Source organism: Callospermophilus lateralis, chromosome 7 (genome assembly GCF_048772815.1).
Source record: "Callospermophilus lateralis isolate mCalLat2 chromosome 7, mCalLat2.hap1, whole genome shotgun sequence".
Classification (NCBI taxonomy): Eukaryota; Metazoa; Chordata; class Mammalia; order Rodentia; family Sciuridae; genus Callospermophilus; species Callospermophilus lateralis.
The window spans coordinates 110468808-110490768 of record NC_135311.1 but is presented as its reverse complement, the minus strand read 5'-3'; the positions used below and the strand labels follow the sequence as shown (position 1 = coordinate 110490768).

The 21961-nt window shown below is 48.6% G+C and overlaps 1 protein-coding gene across 1 annotated transcript; it reads right to left on the bottom strand.

Moving 5' to 3' along the window:
• Positions 1–3808: 3808 nt before the first annotated feature.
• Ptch2 (patched 2) lies at positions 3809–21721 on the bottom strand. The gene is made up of 22 exons (XM_076860561.1): positions 21650–21721; positions 21027–21219; positions 12910–13099; positions 12720–12789; positions 12424–12515; positions 11590–11785; positions 10879–11000; positions 10585–10732; positions 10371–10502; positions 10127–10282; positions 9952–10044; positions 8757–8882; positions 8546–8664; positions 8085–8433; positions 7645–7957; positions 7413–7555; positions 7147–7327; positions 6754–7034; positions 6506–6643; positions 5276–5418; positions 5096–5195; positions 3809–4490 (listed from the first exon to the last, which is right to left on the bottom strand). Exons 1-22 carry the CDS (start codon positions 21719–21721, stop codon positions 4254–4256), a joined length of 3594 nt encoding a protein of 1197 aa, XP_076716676.1. The 3' UTR covers positions 3809–4253.
• Positions 21722–21961: the final 240 nt, after the last annotated feature.

The following is a 21961-nucleotide window of genomic DNA, read 5'->3' as shown; positions in this document are numbered from 1 at the left end:
AGGGCTAGAGATGTAGCTTAGTAGTAAGTTCTCCTGGGTTCAATTCCCAGTACCAGGAAAGGAGCACTTGCCTAGCTTGTATGAGGCCCTGGGTTCAATCCTCAGTACAAAATAAAAAAATAAAAATAAATAAAAAATAAAATAAAAAACCTGAAAGGGACTGAGGTATAGCTCAGTGGTAAAGTTCTTGCCTAACATGTGCAAGGCCCAAGGTTTGATTCTCAGCACTTTGGAAAGTGGGAACACCCTACAAAATAGGCTCTAATCTTCTACTGAGGCTCGAGATCAGTAAAGTTAGCCAACTTGGCCAGATTTTTCAGATGGTTAGTGATACAGTGGTTTTACATCTTTTACACTATTCTGGTCTGCTGAGCCCTCTCTGCTTCACTCAAAAGCCCCTCCCTAAGTGGGTGTGGTGATAGACACCTGTAATCTCAGCAGCTGGGGACGCTGGGGCAGGAGGATGGAGAGTTCAAAGCCAGCCTCAGAAAAAGTGAGGTGCTAAGCAACTCAGTGAGACCCTGTCTCTAAATAAAATATAAAATAGGGCTGGAGATATGGCTCAGTGGCCGAGTGCCCCTGAGTTCAATCCCTGGTACCTAACCACTACTTGATCCATATCTGGCCTCCATCCCTTGGACATGAGGGATATACCCCTCACACTGGATTTTAAGCCAACTGCTTTCCCCCCTCACTTCAGTTGTAGTGTTGATTCATCTGCTGTAGGCTGAGTGTGTGTATGTGTGTGTGTGTGTACGTTTATAACTTTCAATCAGAACATGAGGAAATGGTGAATGGGAAATTATGGAGGCTGGGGATTTATCTGGTTTTGGGTGGGGTGTTAGCAGTATAATTGGATGGGTTCATTCCTGCTGAGTAGGTGGTTGGAATCCAGGGTTTATATCTAGCCCAAGGATGAGTGTTCTGAGAAGGGCAATAAAAGAGATACTCTGACCCACTGGGTGAGGCTCTGTACTCTAGCCCAGGGGTGTGTTCAGATTCATCAAGGCCTCTGTACAATTGGGCTGGTTAATCTTCACAGTAAAGGCACTGAATTTAAACTGTGCTGATTGTTGCTAGACTAAATATCTGGATGGTTCACCCATCTAACTAGCTGGTCAAATATGCCTCCCTGTTGTCAGGCTGGTATGCAGAGGCTCTGCCTTGAAGTTTGCTCTGGGCCCAGGCTCCTGTCCTCCAGCTCACAGACTGCCTGAAACATATTCTTAGGTTCTGTTTCCTCAGCTCTGCTTTGATTGGCCACTTGCCTGATCTGCTTCCACTTTACCTTCTGGTGACTTCACTGGCCTTGGCGTTGCCCCTCTACCCCTGCCCCACATGCCAATGATGCAGGAATGTGGGAAGTAAAGTGGAGAGGTGAGCAGAGTTGGAAAATGATTTCTCTGAAAAACCACACAGTACAGTTTGACACCAAAAATATTATTTTTTGATGCCTTAGCCACTGAACCACATCCCTAGCCCTTTTATTTTTTATTTTGAGACAGGATCTCACTAAGTTGCTTAGGTCCTTACTAAATTGCTGAGTTTGTTTTTGACTTTTCAATCCTCTGTCTCAGCCTCCTGAGCTGGTGGGATTTCAGGCATGTACCACCATGCATGGTGATGTGTGATTCTTCTGGGAGTTCAGTAAACCAGAATGCTTATAGGAATATGGAGAATAAAGGGTGTTCTTCTCAGACTTCATATGAGAATGAGTACTCTTGGAAGTTTAGACCAAAGGCCATTCCTGTCACATTCTGGCAAAGACTTTGTTTACATTTTGTTCATGCCCTGAGACTTTGTGTGAGACTGAATTTAAAAATAATGGGCTAGAGCTGGGGTTGTAGCTCAGTGGTAGAGCGCCTGTTAGGCACTGGTTTTGGTTCTCAGCACTACATTAAAAAATAAATAATAAATTAAATTAAATTATTGTGTCCATGTACAACTAAAAATATTTTTTAACAATGATGGGCTAATTAAGAGGCACTTTCAAAGGAGGAGAGTGTTCAGGCTGGTGCATGGGTATTGCTACTGCTTTTAGCCAGACTTACAGAATGCAAAAAGCACAATGGAAAGATTTGAAAAAACTCAGTTCAGCCGGAAAAGAAGCACATATAAAATTATGGTTAAGCTGGGGATATAGCTCAGTTGGTAGAGTGCTTGCCTTGCATGTACAAGGCCCTGGGTTCAATCCCCAACCTCCCCCCCACACACAAAAAATTGTGGTTAAGGAGTGTGTGGTCACTAAAGAGATTAACACCATGACTGGCAATAGGGCAGTAGGCATCTCAGGAATTGGCTAAACCTCATCCATCACAGACTCAAGGGTGTAAAAATGTAAACTTGTTTGACTTTACTTTGACTCCCTGGGGAGTCCTGCTGGAATAGGGCCATGTAGGGAATTTGTTTCTTGGGATTTATTTCCCCATGTTCAGCCATCGAAAAACTCAGAGGCTGCTTTACCCTTAGTATAAAAAGGCCTGGGTCCTGTTCCAGTCTGTCCAGCCACAGACTTTGACATCGTCCATGTGCTGTTTTTTCAGGCATGCAGAATGCAGAGTTGAGGGGTCATGAAGGCTTCCCCCAAGACTTCGAAGGAAATCCTGAAAAGAGCCTCCTCTGAGAGGGTCATGTATGAAGGTGTTTATCAACGAAGTCAAAGCTGCCATGGAGACACAAGGAAGTTGGAGATGGGCAAGAACCCAACTGTGGGTGGTAAGTGGAGACAACCCAAGAAATTGTCTCATAAGTCAGCAAGGTTGGGCTGGGGTTGTGGCTCAGGGGTAGAGCTCTTGCCTAACATGTGCGAGGCACTGGGTTCGATCCTCAGCACCACATAAAAATAAATAAATAAAATAAAGGTATTATGTCTAACCATAAATTAAAAAAAAAATAAAAGCAAGGTTATAGGGGGAGAGGCTGCCCAAGTCCTTTGGCACTCACATCGTGCCACTGCCTTGTCTTGCCTTGTCTCACTTTGGTCTGATTCCTTTTACCAATTTCCAGTTCTTCCCTTTTGGGATGGAGATGTTTACTTATTGTCATTGTATCATAAAGTTACATAACTTTCTTTTTGGTTTTACAGGGGCTCACAGCTATGAGTTTGCCCTTCAGTCTCAGGGGCATTTTTGAGTAGTACTGGGACTGTTGAGACCATAGGAACACTTGGAGAGGAATTGAATGCATATTGTGTCGATGGACATGAGCCTTTGAGGGCTAAGGGCAGAATATTAAATGGTTTGGATCTGAGATGTTCCCCAAAAGTTCAGTTGTTGAAGGCTTAGTGCCCAGTGTAGCAGTATTCAGAAGTGGGATCTTTGGGCTGGGTGTGGGGGAACACACTGTAATTCCAGCTACTTGGGAGGCTGAAGCCTTGGGAGGATCACTTGCTTAGTATACATGAGGCCCTGGGTTCAATCCTTGGCAACACACACACACAAAGGTGGGGTGGTGCCTACTCAGAGGAAGTAGTAGGTTGTCACTGGGTATCTTCCCTTGAAGGGTATATTTGGCCCCCTGACCCTTCCTCTTTTGCTCTGTTTCTACTTCCCGGCCACCTGAAATGCACAACCTCCTCCACCACACACTTGTACCACCATGATGTTCTGCCTTACCATAGGCCCAAAAGTGAGTGGACCAACCATAGACAGAAACCTCTACAACCATGAGCTCAAATAAATCTTTCAAGTTGATTTTCTCAGGTATTTTGTCACAATAACAGAAAGCTAACACAGTCACTTGAGAAGAGTTCATATAGAATATATTTCACTCTTTAAAAATAAAACTTTCAGAACAGCTAACATCTATATATACTAAAAAAATAAAAATCTTCATATAAATAATTTATGTGGTAGGAGGTGTGCAGGAATGCAGAGGAGCCTACCCAGGAGTCAACAAGCAGTGAGGCACGACTAGCAAAGTGTGCTTGAGGATCCCTCAGGCTTGGTCTAGTGGGTGGGCAGCAGTGTGCAGGAGGCGGACAGGGCTGCACTGCAGCCGAAAATGCTGGCTTTCCTTCCCACCTGGCAGCCATGGGTACAGAAGAGCACTGGTTGCTGGGCTGCTGTCAGGGGTGGCCATTCTATGTGGACACCAGGGAGGTCTGTGATGGCTGATCCAGAGAGGGGGTGCAGACAGCAGTGGCCGGGCCCTCCAGGGTATTGAATGCATTTTAGCTGCATTCAATACCCCAGCCATTGCTTCCCAGTGACTTCATGTGGCCCAAGCAGGGTCTTTGTCCTTCAGCTCCTTCTTCACTCAGTGGCAGAGCTGTTGGCAGCTGGGGTGGCAGCAGGAGACCATGTGGGCTCAGCAGAGGCTGGGTGGATATAGGCGCCAGGTAGTGGGGGTGGGTGCAAGGCCACGGTCATGGAGGTAGTCACTCTGGCAAAGCTCTGTGGTAGGGTGGGGGTCATCCCCCATCTGAGCGTGCCCCCCCTTGGAGTTGTAGGGCTCAGGACCTGTGGGCTCTCCTTGTACATCTGCACCACCTGTAGGGAAGACACCAGTAACAATGAGCCCATGGGTACTGGGGCTTCAGAGTCCTTTGCACCCATCTGGTGATCAACATGATCATTGGTAAGCTGGGTCCTCGTTGGCCTCTAGTAGATTATGAGAGCTCACAAATGACAAGTTATCAAGGCCTGGGGGCAAACCCTGCACCTTCTTCTGGATCCTAGGAAGGGCTAAGGAATAGGAGTATGGTGTTAGGGAAAAGGCAGACGCTACTACCATTTTAGCTGGTGGCACATTTTAGGAGGGCCCTTGTGAGTTGGGCCCTGTCTATTGACTTTTCTTGGGGGGGGTATTGGGGATTGAACTCAGGGGCACTCAACTACTGGAGCCATATCCCAGGCCCATTTTGTATTTTGTTGAGAGAGAGTCTCACTGAGTTGCTTTGCACCTCACTTTTGCTGAGGCTGGCTTTGAACTCATGATCCTCCTGCCTTAGCCTCTCTAGCTGCTGGGATTACAGGCATGCAACACCATGCCTGGCCCAGTTTGTTGACTTCTGAGGATATTTAGTAATTTGTCCCTTCTTATGCTTGTCCCTACCCTGTCTCTGGGGCTGGGAGCAAAGGAAGGGAGTGGTCACCTCTGGTGGGGGTCCTAGGATGGACAGCAGCACAGGCAGCAGCACGAGCCCATGGAGGAGGCCCAAGAGTGTGAGCACTGTCAGTACCACGAAGAAGTACCTGGGGGAGGTAAGGAGTCAGCAGGGCAGGCCCTGAGACCATCACAGGCAAATCCCACCTCCTCCAGAGCCCCACAGTACCTTATGATGAAGTCAAAGTTGGAACCAGCAAGCATGAGCAAGCCCAGCAAAGTGGAGACAGCCCCATCAGTCACAGGGGCAAATGTGTGCTCAAGGGCACGGGCAGCCCGCAGGTTCCGGCTACCCTGGGCGGTAAGGAAACCCTGGGGGAACAGAGTAGTCTTGGGGCTCCTCCTCTGCCAACCATGGCTAGCTCACCCATGTACCCAACTGCTACTTATATGGCCTCAGGGTTCACCTATGCCTTTGCCCTCTGAAGATCATGTGAACTGCGTTCATGGAAATGGTCTGGAAGCATGCATGAGTCCATTTAGGTGATGCTGTATAGATGTGTCTGGTGACACAGAGAGATGTCCAAAACAGAGTGGACAAAGTACAGTCTGTCACTGTGTCTTGTAAATTAAGTTCATCAATATATTGTTGTCTGTGGCTGCGTTTGTACTACGATGGCAGAATTTCAACAGATTCTCTATGGCCCATTAAGTCGAAATATTTACTAACTGACCCTTTACAGAAAAATTTTGGCAACCCCTGGTTGAAAAGAATGGGCACTAAGGTGGTAAGTCATTTCTTAGGGTGGCATTTCACAGGATTTCAAATTCTTTTTTTGTATTGTTCTACACACTAGCTTTTCAGGGGGTTACTGGAGACTGAACCCAAGGCCACATCTGTGCTAGGCAAGCATTCAACCACTGAACTACATCCCCTGCCCTTTTGTTGTCCTGTTCAAGGAACATATATCATTTTTATAATCAGAGTAATAATAGGGTTATGTGGGGGTAAAACACAGGAGTTGTTTGTGGGGCCTGGTTGGTTTGTGTTGGTGTTTCCACTTGGTTTGGGCCCCATTCTTCTGTCAGAGAACGCACAACTTTGAGGGAGGCCTGTGCCCTCCTTGTTTCTAGCATTCTATGTCCCCGCTCCCCCGCTGCTTCTTGCAGTGCTGGGGAATGAACACAGGGTCTCCTGTGCTCTAGGCAAGTACTCTACCCATAAGCTGCATCTCTAGCCCTTTTCATTTTTTGAGAAAAGGTCTTGCTAAGTTGCCCAGGCTGGCTTTGAACTTTCAATCCTCTTGCCTTGGCTTCCTGAGTAGGTGGGATTACAAGCTTGTGCCATCTTGCCTGGCCCAGCTCCAGTTCCTAAATAATGCCTCTCACAGAGGTGCTTGAAACATATTTGTTGAATACTGAATCAGCGGCCCAACCCTCCCCCAGTGCCTGTGCTCACCAGAGCCACGTGGACTGTGAACTCGACACCAATTCCTATAGAGGCCACGAGGATTACCACGGGGATGGCACTCAGCTTGATGCCCAAGAAACCCATGATACCAAAGAGTTCCACAGTCATCATCACCAGGACCAGCACCTGGGGAGGAGAGGGCTCATTGGGGGCTCCTGGCAGGAGGAATGTCGGGCTGGACAGGGCAAGGTGAGTTGCCACTGAGTCTCTCTGACCCCACCCCTGCAGGTACTCACTATGAGGCCAGCTGTCCAGGGGTTGAGTAGCAGTAGGGCACAGACCAGGAAGGTGCACACCAGCAGGATACAGACAGCCATCAGGAAGCAGCGCCGCAGGCCCAGGTACTGCTCCCAGAAGAGGAAAGGGGAGCCGCTGGGGTAGGCACGTACCCCTGCCTGGCCTGCCTCAGTGCATGCTGCCCGGGCCCCCTGGATGGCCTCTACAAAGTCTGCAGTCTTCTGGAGGCCACGCAGTAGGAATGGGAACTGGGCAAACTCCAGGGGCTGGGCTGCTGGGACTGTGGAGGGGAGGAGAGAGTGGGCAGAGGGAGGCAGACGGTGAGCACAGGAACAGTGGGCAGGGCTTAGGGTCAGGGCCATGGCTCTAGGTGAGCTCCCCCCAGGACTCACTGCGAAGGTTCTCCCCAGTGGTGTCATATTTGTCATGTAGCCATTCAGGAGGTGGGGGGTAGAAGTTGGCCTGTGAGGCTGCCAGACCCAGGGGGTCACTGCTCACCCACACAGTTAACCCCATGTAGAAAAGCTCCGGTGGAATCAGTCCGTCCTTGTCTACCAGCCTTCTTGTGGTCAGCTGTAGAGGCAGAGAGGGCTGAAGGCCTTGGCCATGAGATCTAGAGCCCCTCTGTGCTCCCTGACTATTCTAGCCCTCTTCTAACCTGGCTGAAATCCAGAGGCTCCTGGGCATTCCCAGTCTGGATGAGCAGCTTGTAGGCCAGGGCCCCATCCTCAGAGCCATTGCGGTATGAATGGTAGGTAATGCGCCCGGAAGCCCAGTCCTGGTCAAATGCAGCCTGGATTCCTAGGGAATAGGTTAGGGCACAATTAGCCTGGGGCCAGAGGGGGCTTTTCCCTACAGCAACACTCCCTGCCAATCTCCTGGCCTCTCACCCTGTAGCCAGTTGCGGTAATAGTGCAGCCAGGTGCGGGGTGCCTGGGTGGCAGGCGGGGGCAGCACAGCCTTGAGGGAACTGAAGCGCTGGTGCAGATCAAAGAGGGCACGTTGGGAGTGAGCGTAGTCAAAGCCACCCTGGGTCACCAGGGCCACCTCATACAGGGAGAAGTACCTGAGCTGGGCGCTCAGGAAGGCATGTTCCTTGGTGCCCCGAGGCACCACGTCTGTCAGGGCCAGCCCGTCCTGCACCAAGGTGGCTCCATAGAGGCTCAGGCCCAGAAGAGCCCCAAAGAACATCAGCACTATGGCCTGTGGGAAACAGCAACTAAGCCAGGGGCCCAGGGCTGTCCTCCTGTCCTCAGGTAGTAGGCCAGGCCCTCTGCCCTTCTTGGGGCCCACAAATACTGAGCCTCTGGCCTCCCCCACCCAGTCTCACCTTGGCATGTGACTGGAGCAGCAGGGGTGCAAACTGATAGCGGGCGAAATGGGCAAGATTCCAGCGGGCACAAGGGAGGGACTTGCGGGCTGCCTTTGGCCCAATTCCCTCCTCTTGGCCTAGAAGGTCCCTTGTAGACCCCACGGGGCTGAAGAGCTCAGAGCTCAGTGGGTCAGAAGGTGGGGGTACCAGCTGGGCTTGGGGAGGCAGGATGGTGACCACATGCTGGCTGTTGGCTTCATAGTTGGTGAAAGCTTGTACCGTGGTGGTCAGGTGGGCAATGCCCACTGGCACTGTCCTATCTCCCAGCTCCTGGGGCAGAATCTGAATCACTCGAGCAGAACAGGGACTAGAAGAGGCAAAGAGTGTGGATGACAGGTTGGTCCCTGCCTTGAAATGCCTATGAGGGGACAAGTTGGGTGTTTCATGGGAGGAGAGGGGTGGGCACACAGGGACAGTACCTAGAGAAGCAGCAGAGCACATCAAGGCGCTGGCAGTGGCGCCGATGCAGGTCCAGGCTGAGGACAGCTGGGAAGACAAGCATCACGGCTGCGAAGTTGCAGCCCACTACTATGGCAGCCTGTGGGTGGGCAGGAGGGCACAAAGGCTCGATGAAGCACACCTCAGGTCCCATACCCACCCCAGTCTACCTGCCTGTTTATGATGGCTCACCTGCAGGGAGAAGGCTCGCAGTGCGGGGATGGGAACTAGGGCAGCCATGAAGAAAGCAACCATGTTGTTGATGGATGTGAGGGCAACACTGGTGCCTGTGCGCTGCAGACACTCGCCCATGCGCTCCTGCCAGGATACAGCAGGGACATGCCCTCAGGTCATGGGGAGGAGGGAACCATGGCTTTTGTGTGTGTGTGTGTGTGTGTGTGTGTGTGTGTTTCTTTATTCCTTGGTATTGGGGATTGGAAATTGAAGCCAGAGGCGCTTAAACACTGAATCACATCCCCAGTCCTTTTTTATCTTGAGATAAGGTCTCACTTAAGTTGCTTCGGGCCTTGCTAAGTTGCTGTGGCTGGCTTTGAACTTGCGATCCTCCTGCCTCAGCCTCCTGAGCCACTGGGATTACAGGTGTGTGCTATCATGCCTGGCAGACCATGGTCTTTAAGGGAGAGTGAAAGGGAGTCTCCAGAACTGGGATGGTAGAAGTGGGGCAATAACACCACAATGGCTAATATTTACTGAGTGCCACGTATGTGTGATGTGATATTCTGTACACTCACCCTGAATTATCTCACTGATCCTTAAAACAAAACTTAGGACACAAGCACTATTATTACCCTTATTCACAGATGGGAATGCTGAAGCACAAAGAAGTTAATTAGTTGCCAATGTCACTTAAACCTAGAGATGCTCTCTCTCTCTCTCTCTCTCTTTTTTACTCTATCTATCTATCTATCTATCTATCTATTTGTCTATTTATTTTTGGTACTGGGGATTGAACTCAGGGGCACTCAACCACTGAGTCACATCTCCAGGCCCCCCCAATTTAAAAATATTTTTAGTTGTAGATGAACACAATACCCTTATTTTGTTTATTGCTAGGCAAGTGCTCTACCCAGCCCACTTTTGTATTTTTTTTTTTTTTTTTTTTGTACCAGGGATTGACCTCAGGGGCACTCGGCCACTGAGCCACATCCCTAGCTCTATTTGTATTTTATTTAGAAACAGGGTCTCACTGAGTTGCTTAGTGCTTTGCTTTTGCTGAGGCTGGCCTTGAACTCATGATTCTCTTGCCTCAGCCTCCCGAGCTGCTGGGATTACAGGTGTGCACCACTATGGGTGGCCAAACCTAGAGACTCTTAACCACTATGCTGAACTACCTCAGGTGAGGCAGGGCTAAAGGATGGGGACTTACCTGGAGAGGGGTACCAGAAGGAGCCTCTGTGAAGGCATGAGCAAGCAGGAAAACGTCATCCACACCAATGCCCAGTGCCAAGAAGGGTAGCACCTGGAGGAGTAGAGGGGTGAGCAGCTGGAAGAACTGTACAGCCTGGTGATGGCCCTAGGTCAGCCCTGCAGAACTGGTGTACCTGAGTAGTGGCAGCATTGAAGGTGATGCCAAGCAGGGAGCAGAGCCCAAGGCCAGAGGCCACTGCTAGAGCCACCAGCAATACCCCAGCAAGGCCCACGGCACCCTGGGACTGGGCACAGTCCCACCGTAGCATGGTTACACAGGCATACGCCAGCTGTGGGGAGAAAGGGCACAGTCTCAGAGAGGGGCTTCCATGGTGGGTGCTGGGTGGAGGTGGGGCAAGGTGCTAGGGCAGGACCCACCATCAGCAGATAACCTCCCACCACACGGGCTGTGCTGACTTCGGAGAATGCGTGCAGGATGTCGTCCAGGGTGGTAGGGGAGAAGGCATGGATCTGTTGAGATGCATTCTCAGGCAGGGCCTCCTGGGCCAGCTGGAGAGACAGGGTGGATCTGAAGGGCAGGGGAAGAGGGAGTGGCTTCAGGGCACCCTGCCTCGTCCTTTTCCATGCTTACCTGCACAAAGCGCCGTTGCCAGGTTTGCAGCACAGTGCTGGCCTGCTCCTCACTCCAGCCAATGTCATGTGTCTGATAGTCGCCCCGGAAGTGTTCAAATAGCTGGCGGGGGCTCATCAGCAGGAAGGTGCTCTGCAGAGCCTCTGCCCTGGTGAGGGTGCAGGAGAACTAGAAGTCAGAGGTGGCCCAAACAACTGGTGGGGGTATGCAGCAGGCTTTTGCCAGAGCTGCCTGCTATAGAGTGGATTCCCAAGCAAGGGGTCTGTCACCAATTCCCAGGGGAGGAGGCCCTACCTCAGCAGCTGTCCTTGGGCGTCTCTGACCATGCCTCCCAGCAGCAATTCCTCCTGCCAATGCATGAATTTGTGGGAGAAGCCGTGGCAGCCCCCACTGAGCTCCTGAGCCACATTGGGAGCCTGGAGGGGGAAAAGGGAAGGGTTTACTGCTCAAGACCCTGGTGGTGGATCACTGTGTCCCTGGGCTCATACCTCCAGGAACCATGCCTGCTACAGAGCTTAGCAGGTCTGGAATGTAGGTAACTGGTCTCTTGAATCCCTTCCTGCTCTGTGAGTGAACAACTAGGTGTCCTGTAAGCAGGAGGCCACAAGAGGGAGCAGAATCCTGAACATAAGCTGCAGGGAGAGGATGGCAAAACTATGTGGGGGTGTTGAGAAAAGTACCACCCACAGAGCCACACAGACCCATGGGAAAGGAGGTAAAATGTTCATGTTTAGCTATTGTTTTTTTAGTTTCCTTGTATAGACTGTTTTGATAAAGTCTAGCTTTAGGCTTAAAAAAGGAAGAGGATTCATAGGTCACTTCAGGGTTTCTTAGGAGAAATGAATGGGAATGGAACACTCCAGGGGGTTAGCACAGCGTGGGCAGAGTGGCAACGTCCAGGAAATGGTGGGGGCAGAACACAATCAGCTCTCTTTCAGAACAGAGGGACACATGCCAGAGAGAGAGGGAAGGGAAAGAGCTTTTCTTTGTCTGGTTGGAGCTCACCTGCCTGTTGTGATGGTTGGGGGCACTAGGTGGGCAGTGGAGGTCTTTAGGGTCCAGACAGGGCCGCCCCACATAGGCCTGGCCCACCTGTGCCTTGTCCAGCAGTTGTCGGAAGCCCTCGAGGGAGGCAAAGGGACCCAGTTCCTCCAGCAGTTGCTCTGGGTCCAAGTTGGTCCACTGGATATCAGGGCGTCCCCTGGGGGAGAACCCATGGTTAGCAAGGGTCAGGGATCAATACCCACCATCTGAGCTGCTGCTCTGGACTCATGCTGCACCCCACCCTCCTCTTATGTGCTTATCGGTCCTTCCATGTGGAGGGTGTGCAAGGCTCAGCTTCTCAGAGCAACCAGGCTGCTGCAGTGAGCTGAGGATGGATACAAGGAGCTGACAAGGACATCAGGACAGATGTACTTAATGCATGGAAAGGGCCCAGAAAAGCACCATGACATCCATACCAAGCTGCATACCCTTGGTTCTAACATGCAACCAGAGTGGCACCTATATACAACAGGTTTCTTCTGGCTCAGGCAACAGCTTAGCTGATATCTAACCAACTCCCCCTAGCAAAGTCTCTTTCTGGGGATCTTTTTTCTCCTCTGTTGATCTTGAGATCTATGTTGTTTGTCTAAATGAGACAGGTCTTTCTCTCCTTTGGAGCTGAGGAGAAGTGGGATGTGGAGCTTTAGGCCGTCTATGTTTTGGCTCTGGCCTGAGAGGAAATGAAGTCTTGGCGAGATTTTCTTCATCCTCCTTACTCCTGCCCCTCCTTTCTTCTGGGGAAGTCCCTGGCAGGAGATGAAGTGGGACCCCAGGAGCAGCTGTGCCAGCACTCACGGCAAGTAGGCAGAGCCCCTTTGGAGTTTGGCTCCCTCCCAGAAGCAGTCGAGCGGGGTGAGGATCACACACGGAAACAGCTTCTCAATCATCTGCCAGGGATATCACAGGCCACATCAGTCCTTCCCTGGGCTCCTTTCTCCACAACCTGTAAGATACCCTCTGCAGTCCTCCCAAGGTTTGTCCCTAACCTCCACCCCAGCTCTGGTGTCTGCCACAGTGTCTCTTTGGGCCTTCCCACACTACGGAAAATGTCCTGCCTCTGCCTAGTCCATGGAACAGCCCAGAATACTCACCCGCTCAATCATTCCATTTTCAATGAGGGGAACTCCCGATTTGTAGCAGATTTTGTTCAGATCCCAGGACCTGCATTAGCCAGGGGCACAGGCAATCAGCAGAAAAGGGGAATCCCACTCCAGCACTGCCACAGCACGCTTTACACCCGCTTCCGCCCCGCCTGCCGCTCAGGGACTTGGCCAGACTCACTTTCCATAGAGTGATACTTGTACTTTACTGGCAGTGAGGGCTGCCTGGAGGTGGAGGCCAAGGGCCTCAGGCGTGAGGATGTTTTCCCCATCCTGGCGTGGAGTCTGAATCAACATCTGGGAGGTATACGCGGCCTCCTCTCCCAGCTTCTCCTTGGTATAATGCAACTCTTGGCTCACCCGGCTTCCCACTGCCAGAGCAGAGAGAAAGCTGCAGAAAGGGGTCTTGGAGGTTCCTACCTCCTAGGGCTCCCAGACAAGGGGGAGAAACACTGCTGAGGCCCTGGGCCTTCTCCCCATGGCCTTGCTAAGGCCCTGGCTGGCTCCCAAGCTTCTGCCCCTTTTCTCAGAGTCTGGAGTCCTGCCAGGGAAGAGGGGAGACCTCAGCTGCACGGCTTTATGGATTTCCTGTGTGGTCCAGGGTTTAGGCATGAAATAGGTTGGCTGGTTTGGGGCAAAAACTTAAAATGAGAATCAGCATGAGCTGGGCCAGGTTATAGGAGCATTCTGGTAAGGAACTCTCAGTTTCTCTCTGCTCTGGTCTGCAGGTCAAGGAGGGACAACAGGGGCCAGTAGGGAAGCTGCCAGCAGAGAGGGTTTCTAAAAGAACAGGTCTCGGGTCAGGGCTGTTCTTCCTTCAGGTTGCCCTGCATGGTGATTTACACTCACACACCTTTCTGCAAACTGCTCTGGAAGGGTCAGGAATGGCAGTGTCTGGTAATGATGGGTCTCACAGTGGCACAGGTGACAGGGAGGACCAGTCTTTCAGTGTGATGCTCCCACCCACTCAGAAAGGAAGTACATGGAAGCAGTTTGTGTGCCCTGGCAGAGGTGAAATCAAAGTGGGCCAAGGAGTCCAGATCCCCTTCACTAGCCTCATCATATAGACTATGAGTCAGACTTCCTGGTGCCAGACCTGCCTCAGTCTCCTTGATCTTAGCATTCCTCAAGTCCTGTCCTGAATTATGCTGGCAAAGGAGTTATGGTGGGGCCTGGGGAAGGTGGGGACATTGTGAGGGGATATAACCTAACTATGATTTGGAAGAAGATGAGGGCCACAACCTAGGAGTTTTGTGGACTTGGTCTGGTCTCAGACCTACTTCTGCTTCCACTTGTCTGGGGGTCTCTTCTTGCTGATTGCTCCTATTCCTGGGACCAATACATGACTGCTTCTCTGAGACTCTAGTCTCATTCAGGATTATCAAGGTCCCCAATCTCTTTCTCTTTCTCTCTTTTTTCTTTTGAGAGATAGGGTCTCACTATGTTGCCCAGCTGTCTTGATTCCCTGGGCTCAAGCAATTCTTCTGCCTCAGCCTCCCAGGTAGTTGGTATTATAGACATGCACCACTCACCTCTAGTTTCCCAATCTCTCTCTCTCTTTTTGTGGGGTGGTATCGGGGATTGAGCTCAGCCACTGAGCCACATCTCCAGCCCTATTTTGTATTTTATTTAGAGACACAGTCTTGCTGAGTTGCTTAGTTTTTTGCTTTGCTGAGGCTGGTTTTGAACTTGCAATCCTCCTGCCTCAGCCTTCTGAGCTGCTGGGATTACAGATGTGTGCCACTGTACCCAATCCTAATCTCTTTTTCAAACCCATATAATCTCCTCACTCAGGAGATTGTATCATTGTGGACCAGACAGAACCATAAGAATGTAAAAGAAAGAAACACTGTCATTTAAAAATATATAGTGGGCTGGGGATGTGGCTCAGGCGGTAGCGCGCTCGCCTGGCAGCACCACATGCAAGCAGAGATGTTGTGTCCGCCGATAACTAAAAAATAAATATGAAAAATTTTTTTTCTCTCTCTCTCCCTCTCTCTTAAAAAAATAAATAAAAATATATAGTGAGACCAATGAATTCTTGGTGGGGTGGTGGGTGAAGAAGAGGAAAATATAAACCTCAGCTGACAAGGGATAGATATGAGGACAGATGAACTAGGATGTATTGATCAGAACAAGGATGTATTAAACAGAGCCTTTGTTTTCTTCTGTACATCCATTGTACAAGACTTGGTTTTGAGCCCTGGCTCCAACACTTATTCTGTGTCTTGGACAAATTACTTATTTTCTCTGAGTCTCAATTTACTTATCTGCAAAATGGGAACAATGCCCCTCTCTCGTTAAGTTTAGAATCAACACAGGAAAAGCACTTAGGAAATTGCCTGGCTCATGGTAAGTGCAGATGTGGAGTTGTTATTCAATAATTGCCAAAAGTGAAAAAAAAATGAGAAAAAACTAGAGAAAAAGAAAAGATTGTGGGTAAGTACAGAGGAAACAAGAGAACAGGGGAAGGAGGATATCAAAATCAATAGTAAGCTTGGTAAAAACTTTTGTACCTTCACCAAAGGGAAAACAGTATAACTGGTTAACCAACATGGAAAAGGAGTCCATCTGGTAGGTAATCCTATAAGTTTAAACAGCAACAAGTAACTATCTACCATTTTATATATATATATTTATTTTCCTTGTGGCCCTGGAGATGGATCCCAGGGGTGTTTTGTCACTAAGCTATATTACCAATCCTTTTTTTTGTTGTTGTTGTTTAATTTTTTTTAAAGAGAGAGAGAGATTTTTTTTTTTTTTTAATATTTAGTTTTTAGTTTTCTGCGGACACAACATCTTTGTTTGTATGTGGTGTTGAGGATCGAACCCGGGCCGCACGCATGCCAGGCGAGCGCACTACGGCTTCAGCCACATCCCCAGCCCCGCCAACCCTTTAAAAAAAAAAAAAAGAATCGAGCCAGGTGGCACATGTTTGTAATTCCAGCAGCTCTAGAGGTGGAGGCAGGAGCATCCTGAGTTTAAAACCAGTCTTAGCAACATAATGAGGCCCCAAGCAACTCAGCAAGACCCTGTTTCTAAATAAAATACAAAAATGGGGTAGGGATGTGGCTCAGTGCCCCTGAGTTCAGTTCCTGGTACAAAAAAAAAAAAAAAGAAAGAAATTAGGAAATTAGGACAGGGTCTCACTAAATTGCCAAAGCTGGCCTCAAACTTGCAATCTTCCTGCTTCAGCCTCCCTCGTTCCTGGGAGGACAGGTGTGCACCACTGAAGTCTGCTAAAAATTAAAAAAATGATGGCAATTATTTCTGGCTTATAGGTGTCTACCGTGGGAGTATAATTTGGTATCCTATTTGGAGGAAAGCAATATTGCAATATTTATTCTCATAATTTCTGGCCCAGAAATTTCACAGGTAAGGGCAGTGAGCTGTTGTAGGGACTCAAGACTTTCTTTGAGTGAAATGGGAATCATGGTAGGTTTTGAGCAGAGATGTGAGATGATTTGACTTTTTCATCACCTAACAAATAAGAATTGGCCCAGGGAAGAAGTCAGGAAAAGGTGTTCGGGACCCAGAATATTCGGAGAATTGTCAAAGGCTTAGAGTTTCTATATTGTTAGGGAGGCGCTGGCGACAATGCTCAAGAGGGCCTAGAATGTGTGCTATAGGGCTTATATTTGATTCTAGAGACTTTACAGAATCTGATAGAAATTGATGGAAGGGCTCTATGCAGGGTACTGACTTGGTCAGATTTTTTTTTTTTTTTTTTTTTTTAAGAGAGAGTGTGTGTGGGGGAGAGAGAGAGAGAGAGAGAGAGAGAGAGAGAGAGAGAGAGAATTTTTTAATATTTATTTTTTAGTTCTCGGTGGACACAACATCTTTGTTTGTACGTGGTGCTGAGGATGGAACCCGGCCGCACGCATGCCAGGCTAGCGCGATACTGCTTGAGCCACATCCCCAGTCTACTTGGTCAGATTTTTAGACACTACACAAGGGCGGTGTGGAAGCAGATATGAAGGTGAGGTTGACAAATCTTCTACCTTCCTTTCTCTTTCCTTTTCTTTCTTTCTTTTCTTCCTTTCTTTTTTTTTCTTTTTTTTGTGTGTGCTAGGGATTGAACTCAAGCATGATTAATCACTGAGTCACATCCCCAGCCCTTTTTATTTTATTTTATTTTGAGACAGGGTCTCACTAGGTTGCTTACTTGCTAAGTTGCTGAGGCTAGCTTGGAACTTGTGATCCTCCCACCTCAGTCTCCCAAGCCTCTGGGATTACAGGCATGTGCTACCATACCTGGCTGCCTTTCTCCTTTCTAACAGATTGGTTTAACTGGCCATCTCTGAAAGGCCTTTGACTCCTCTCCAGCATCAGAGGGTGAAACCTGGAAGTCTTAGAAGCCAATCACATAATTCTGTTGCCTTTGCCAAATGGAGCATTTAGGCATAGGAAGCTACAGTTTTTGCCAAAGAACCCCAATGGAAGATCAGCTATTGAGGCTTGTGGTAAAATTTCCCCTCACTTTAAAAAGGGATGCAAGAGAGGTGACTTCCTTTTCTTACACTGCAGAAACCACCTTGGGATAATATCCCCTGAGGACAAAAGTCTAAGGAGTGGAAGATAGCACAGAGAAAGATAGAAAGAACCTGGGTCCTTGCTGATGTCCTTGGGCTGCTGGATTAACCATCCTGGAACTTCTCTACTGCCAGACTTCCTATTACAGAGGATCAATCTTCTTCCTCTCTCCCTCCTTCCCTCTCACCTGTCTTCCTTTCCTTTCATTCTTTCATGTGGCTAAAAGTATTCTAAATGACACAACTAGGAGTGTTTTTTGCAGGAGACTGAGAAAGGTGTCAACCAGAGTACTGACCACAAGGGTAGGAAGGATGGCTTTGTTGTGACAGTGGTTAAAAGGGAAGAATTTTGTAACCAAATCGTTAAATTTAGGTGAGTGAGAACTGATGCAGACTCTCAAGGATTTAGCTGTAGATGCTTGAGTGGATGGATGGTGGTTCTGTCAATTGACACATAGGCAGGCCCTGCTTTGTGAGTAGCTGTATATTCCTTATCCTCTCTCTGCATTTTTTTTTTTTTTTTTTTTTGGGTGCTGGGAATTGAACCCAGGGCCTTATGCATGCAAGGCAAGCACTCTACCAACTGAGCTATATCCTCAGCCCCTTCTTTGCTTTCTTTTGGCAGTGCTGGGGATCTAACACAAGACCTCAAACATAAAAAGCAACTGCTCTACCACTGAGTTATACCTCCAGCCCTATTTTTTATCTTTTTTTTTTTTTAGTATTTATTTTTTAGTTGTAGGTGGACATACAATATCTTTATTTCATTTTTATTTGGTGCTGTGGATTGAACCCAGTGCCTCACACATGCTTGGCGAGCATTTTACCACTGAGCCACAACCCCAGCCCCCTATTTCTTATCTTTAAGAATAGCTCCAATTTTGGGCTGGGGATGTGGCTCAAGCGGTAGCACACTCGCCTGGCATGCGTGCGACCCGGGTTCGATCCTCAGCACCACATACAAACAAAGATGTTGTGTCTGCCGAAAACTAAACAATAAATATTAAAAAAATTCTTAAAAAAAAAAATAAGAATAGCTCCAATTTTAAACAATCTCTGTCTCATTCCAAATATAATTTGGCCTACATGCTGTGATTTTTTATTTTAGAGAACTATCTTCCTCTGAGCCTTTTGGTTTTAAGGTTAACCAGGGCTAGGGGTGTAGCTCAGTGGTAGAGCACTTATTTAGCATGCACAAGGCCCGGGGGGCCATTCTAAAAGAAAAAAAGAAAGTAAGTTGTTCAGGAAAGGCAAACAAGTCAAATTCCAAGTCTCACCATGGCAAAACTGGGGAGAACCTTGAACTCTGATAGCCAATATACTACTTCTCCCTCTGCTTTTTTTTTTTTAAATGAAGTCAATCATGATATATATATAAATATTGGGGCTGGGGATGTGGCTCAAGGGGTAGCACGCTCGCCTGGCATGCGTGCGGGCCGGGTTCGATCCTCAGCACCACATACAAACAAAGATGTTGTGTCTGCCGATAACTAAGAAAAATAAATAAATAAATATTAAAATTCTCTCTCTCTCTCTCTTTAAAAAAAAAAAAAAAAAAAAAAATATATATATATATATATATATATATATATATATATATATATATATAAAAATATATTAGTTGTCAATGGACTTTATATGCAGTGCCTAGAATTGAACCCAGTGCCTCACACATGCTTGGTAAGTGCTCCACCATTGAGCCACAACCCCAGCCCTCCCTCTGTTTTTTATATTAGCCAAATGAGAAAGAACATAAAATATCCTTTAGTCTTCATTTTGATTGGCTCCTCACTGTTTAGGAATTGAAGGAGAAGCCTCAGCTATAGATAAGGAAATGATCACATTATAATCACTGCTTTTACCTCACCCTCAACCAACGCAGGACAGAGTGATATCTGTAATAAGGGAAAACAGTTTAAGGCTGGGCATAGCGCTGCATGCCTGTAATCCCAGCTACTTGAGAGGCTGAGGTAGGAGAACTGCAAGTTTGAGGTCAGCCTCAGCAACTTAGCAAGACCCTAAGCAACACAGAGAGACCATGTCTCAAAATAAAAGAAAATAAAAAGGGATGGGGAAAAAAAGGGTCTAGGAATTGGCTACCATGCTTTTATAAAAACTGGTGGTATCGGGCTGGGGATGTGCCTCAAGCGGTAGCGCGCTCGCCTGGCATGCGTGTGGCCCGGGTTCGATCCTCAGCACCACATACAAACAAAGATGTTGTGTCCGCCGAGAACTGAAAACTAAATATTAAAAAACAACAACAACAACAACAAAAAACCTGGTGGTATCTATCCCTTCCTGTACTGGAGGGCAGAAGAGAGGATAATGAAACTTGGAAGTTCAAGCAGTGTTTAGACGAAGAAGATCAGGGGAACAGAGAAAGAGGAAGGAAAGGGAAACTGCCTCAGTTGTGGCAGGAAATACAAGTCATTTGGGACCACCCAGGCAGCAGTGATTTGAGTGGAGGTATGTGTATGTGCATGTGTATCTTGGGGCTGGGGGCAGGCAGGCAGAAAGAAACATCTGCTCTGGACCCCAGGGCTGGCCTAAAGCATGAGTGTATGAGAATCTGCAGAGGAAAGGGGTAGGGTGGGGTGGGGTGTGGGAGACCAACAGGCAGGCAGACTCTAAGAAACATCTGTTCTGGATCCTAGGACTTGCCAGCATTTGAAATAACTCAAGGGTGTGAGACTTCAACCTGGGCCCTGCCCTTGAGTATAGGCCAGGGCTGAGAGAGGTCTAGAGTAGCCCACAAATACAAATTTCCCAGGGAAGAACAGAGCAAAATTGAACTCTGTCAAAGGGCTGTTCCAAAACCAGGTCTCATGCTAAAAATATTAATAAGAAGTTACTTTTACTAATGCTTCCATTAGAAAGTGAGGATTTGATCCCATCCAACCTCAAAATGTAGAGTCTGCGCTGCTTCTCCACTTACTAGTTGCAGGATCCCTGGGTGCATGACCCCTTTCCCCAGAGGCTTGCCAGATGGTTTATTTTGTTTGCCAGACTTCTGGTCCAAAATTTTCTTTCTTTATCTCTTTCTTTTTTGTGTGTGACAGGGTCTCATTATGTTCCCTTGAGTGGCCTTGAATTTCTGGGCTTAAGCAATCTTCCTGCCTCAGCATCGTGAGTAGCTGGAACTATAGTCCTAACTTTCCTAGTCAGAAGTCACCTCTCTCTGCTTTGTGTGTTTGTTTGTTTTTGGCTGTGCTGGGGACTGAACCCTGGCCTAGCATGCTGGGAAAGTGCTCTACTACTGAACTGCATCCACAGACCTTTTTTAAAATTTTATTTTGAGACAGGGTCTTACCAAGTTGCTCAGGTGGCCTCAGTCTCCCAAGTTGCTAGGATTACAGGTGTGTGCCACCATGCCTGGCTTCTCTGCCTTCTCTTACACATCATAATCATATCCTGCTTTTATTACATAGTTATCCTAGCATATATTTTATTTTCCTTGATACTGAAAGATGGGTCTTATTCTAGTTGCTGTTATACCATAAAAATATACACAGAGAAGGTTGACAAAAAATGCTAAATAAATACATATAATCACAGATAAACGAATTCAACATACACATTAAAGGATGCTATCACCTGTAGATTATGGTACAGGTGCTCCAACATGCCCAGGTGTACAGACTCTGGGCCATAGATTCCCCTCTAGATCTTTGGCCAGGCCTGCTAGGGCTCAGTGGCCAGCTCCTTGCCCTGTTCTTGTCCTGGGCTTAACGTGCCCAAGCAGCTACAGCTAGTGTCCATAACTCACCTTCCACCCAGAGCTGTTCTAGGTCTGTCTCAATAACGGCCACGCGGAGACCCAGTGCCAGGGCCCCAAAGGCCAACAATCCTAGGAAGAGCACTTTGCCACAGTGTTTCTGGATCCCACAGCCCAGAGAGAAGAGCAGGCCCTGGAAGTAAGCACGAAGCCAGAGTGGAGCCTTCAGGCTCCCAGCTAGGATCTGGGACAGAAAGAGAAGGGTCAGTCAGGTGTCACTGTAACAGCAAGAAAGCCTTCCCTTCTCTTCCTGTATACACCCTCTGCCAAGCCCATGCTTCTTGATGTAGGGCAGGGAGCACCTGCAGACATAGGCTTAGATTGTAAGATTTAACGCTATTCCCCTCTACCTTCCCACAACACCTGAGGAAGGCACAGACCCATTTTCTGAAAATAGGACACACACACACACACACACACACACACACACACACACCTGCTGTCATGTGGACACAGAAGTTAAACCCACACATACATACAACTTGCACAGCTATGCTAGCTCTCACCTGTCTTCAAACAGGAACACCAAACGACACATTTAAAGCCATCACACCCTGCAGAGGCCCCGGTGACATAAGACCCCACCCTTCCTTCTTCGTTTCCCCTCTACTCACCTGAGGTGTTGCGGGTCGAGCTGGGGGTGTGTAGCCAGGTGGCAGTTCTCGGGGAGGCAGTGGCTGAGCCATGCTGGCGGGGATGGGGGGCGCGGACGCCCCCAACCTGTGTTATTTCGGCGCTCCCATAGGCTAGCCTGGCCCCCTGTACCGCGGGACCCCTTGTGGGGCTTCAGTGGGGCAGCGAGGGCGCAGGCGTGGGTGACACTGTGGGGTGCAAGATGTGCAGGGACGGCTATGAGAGGGGGAGCGGGGGGCTGTGCGGGCCCGGGGCGCGGCGAGAAGGCACTCTGGACCGCCGAAGTGGGTTCG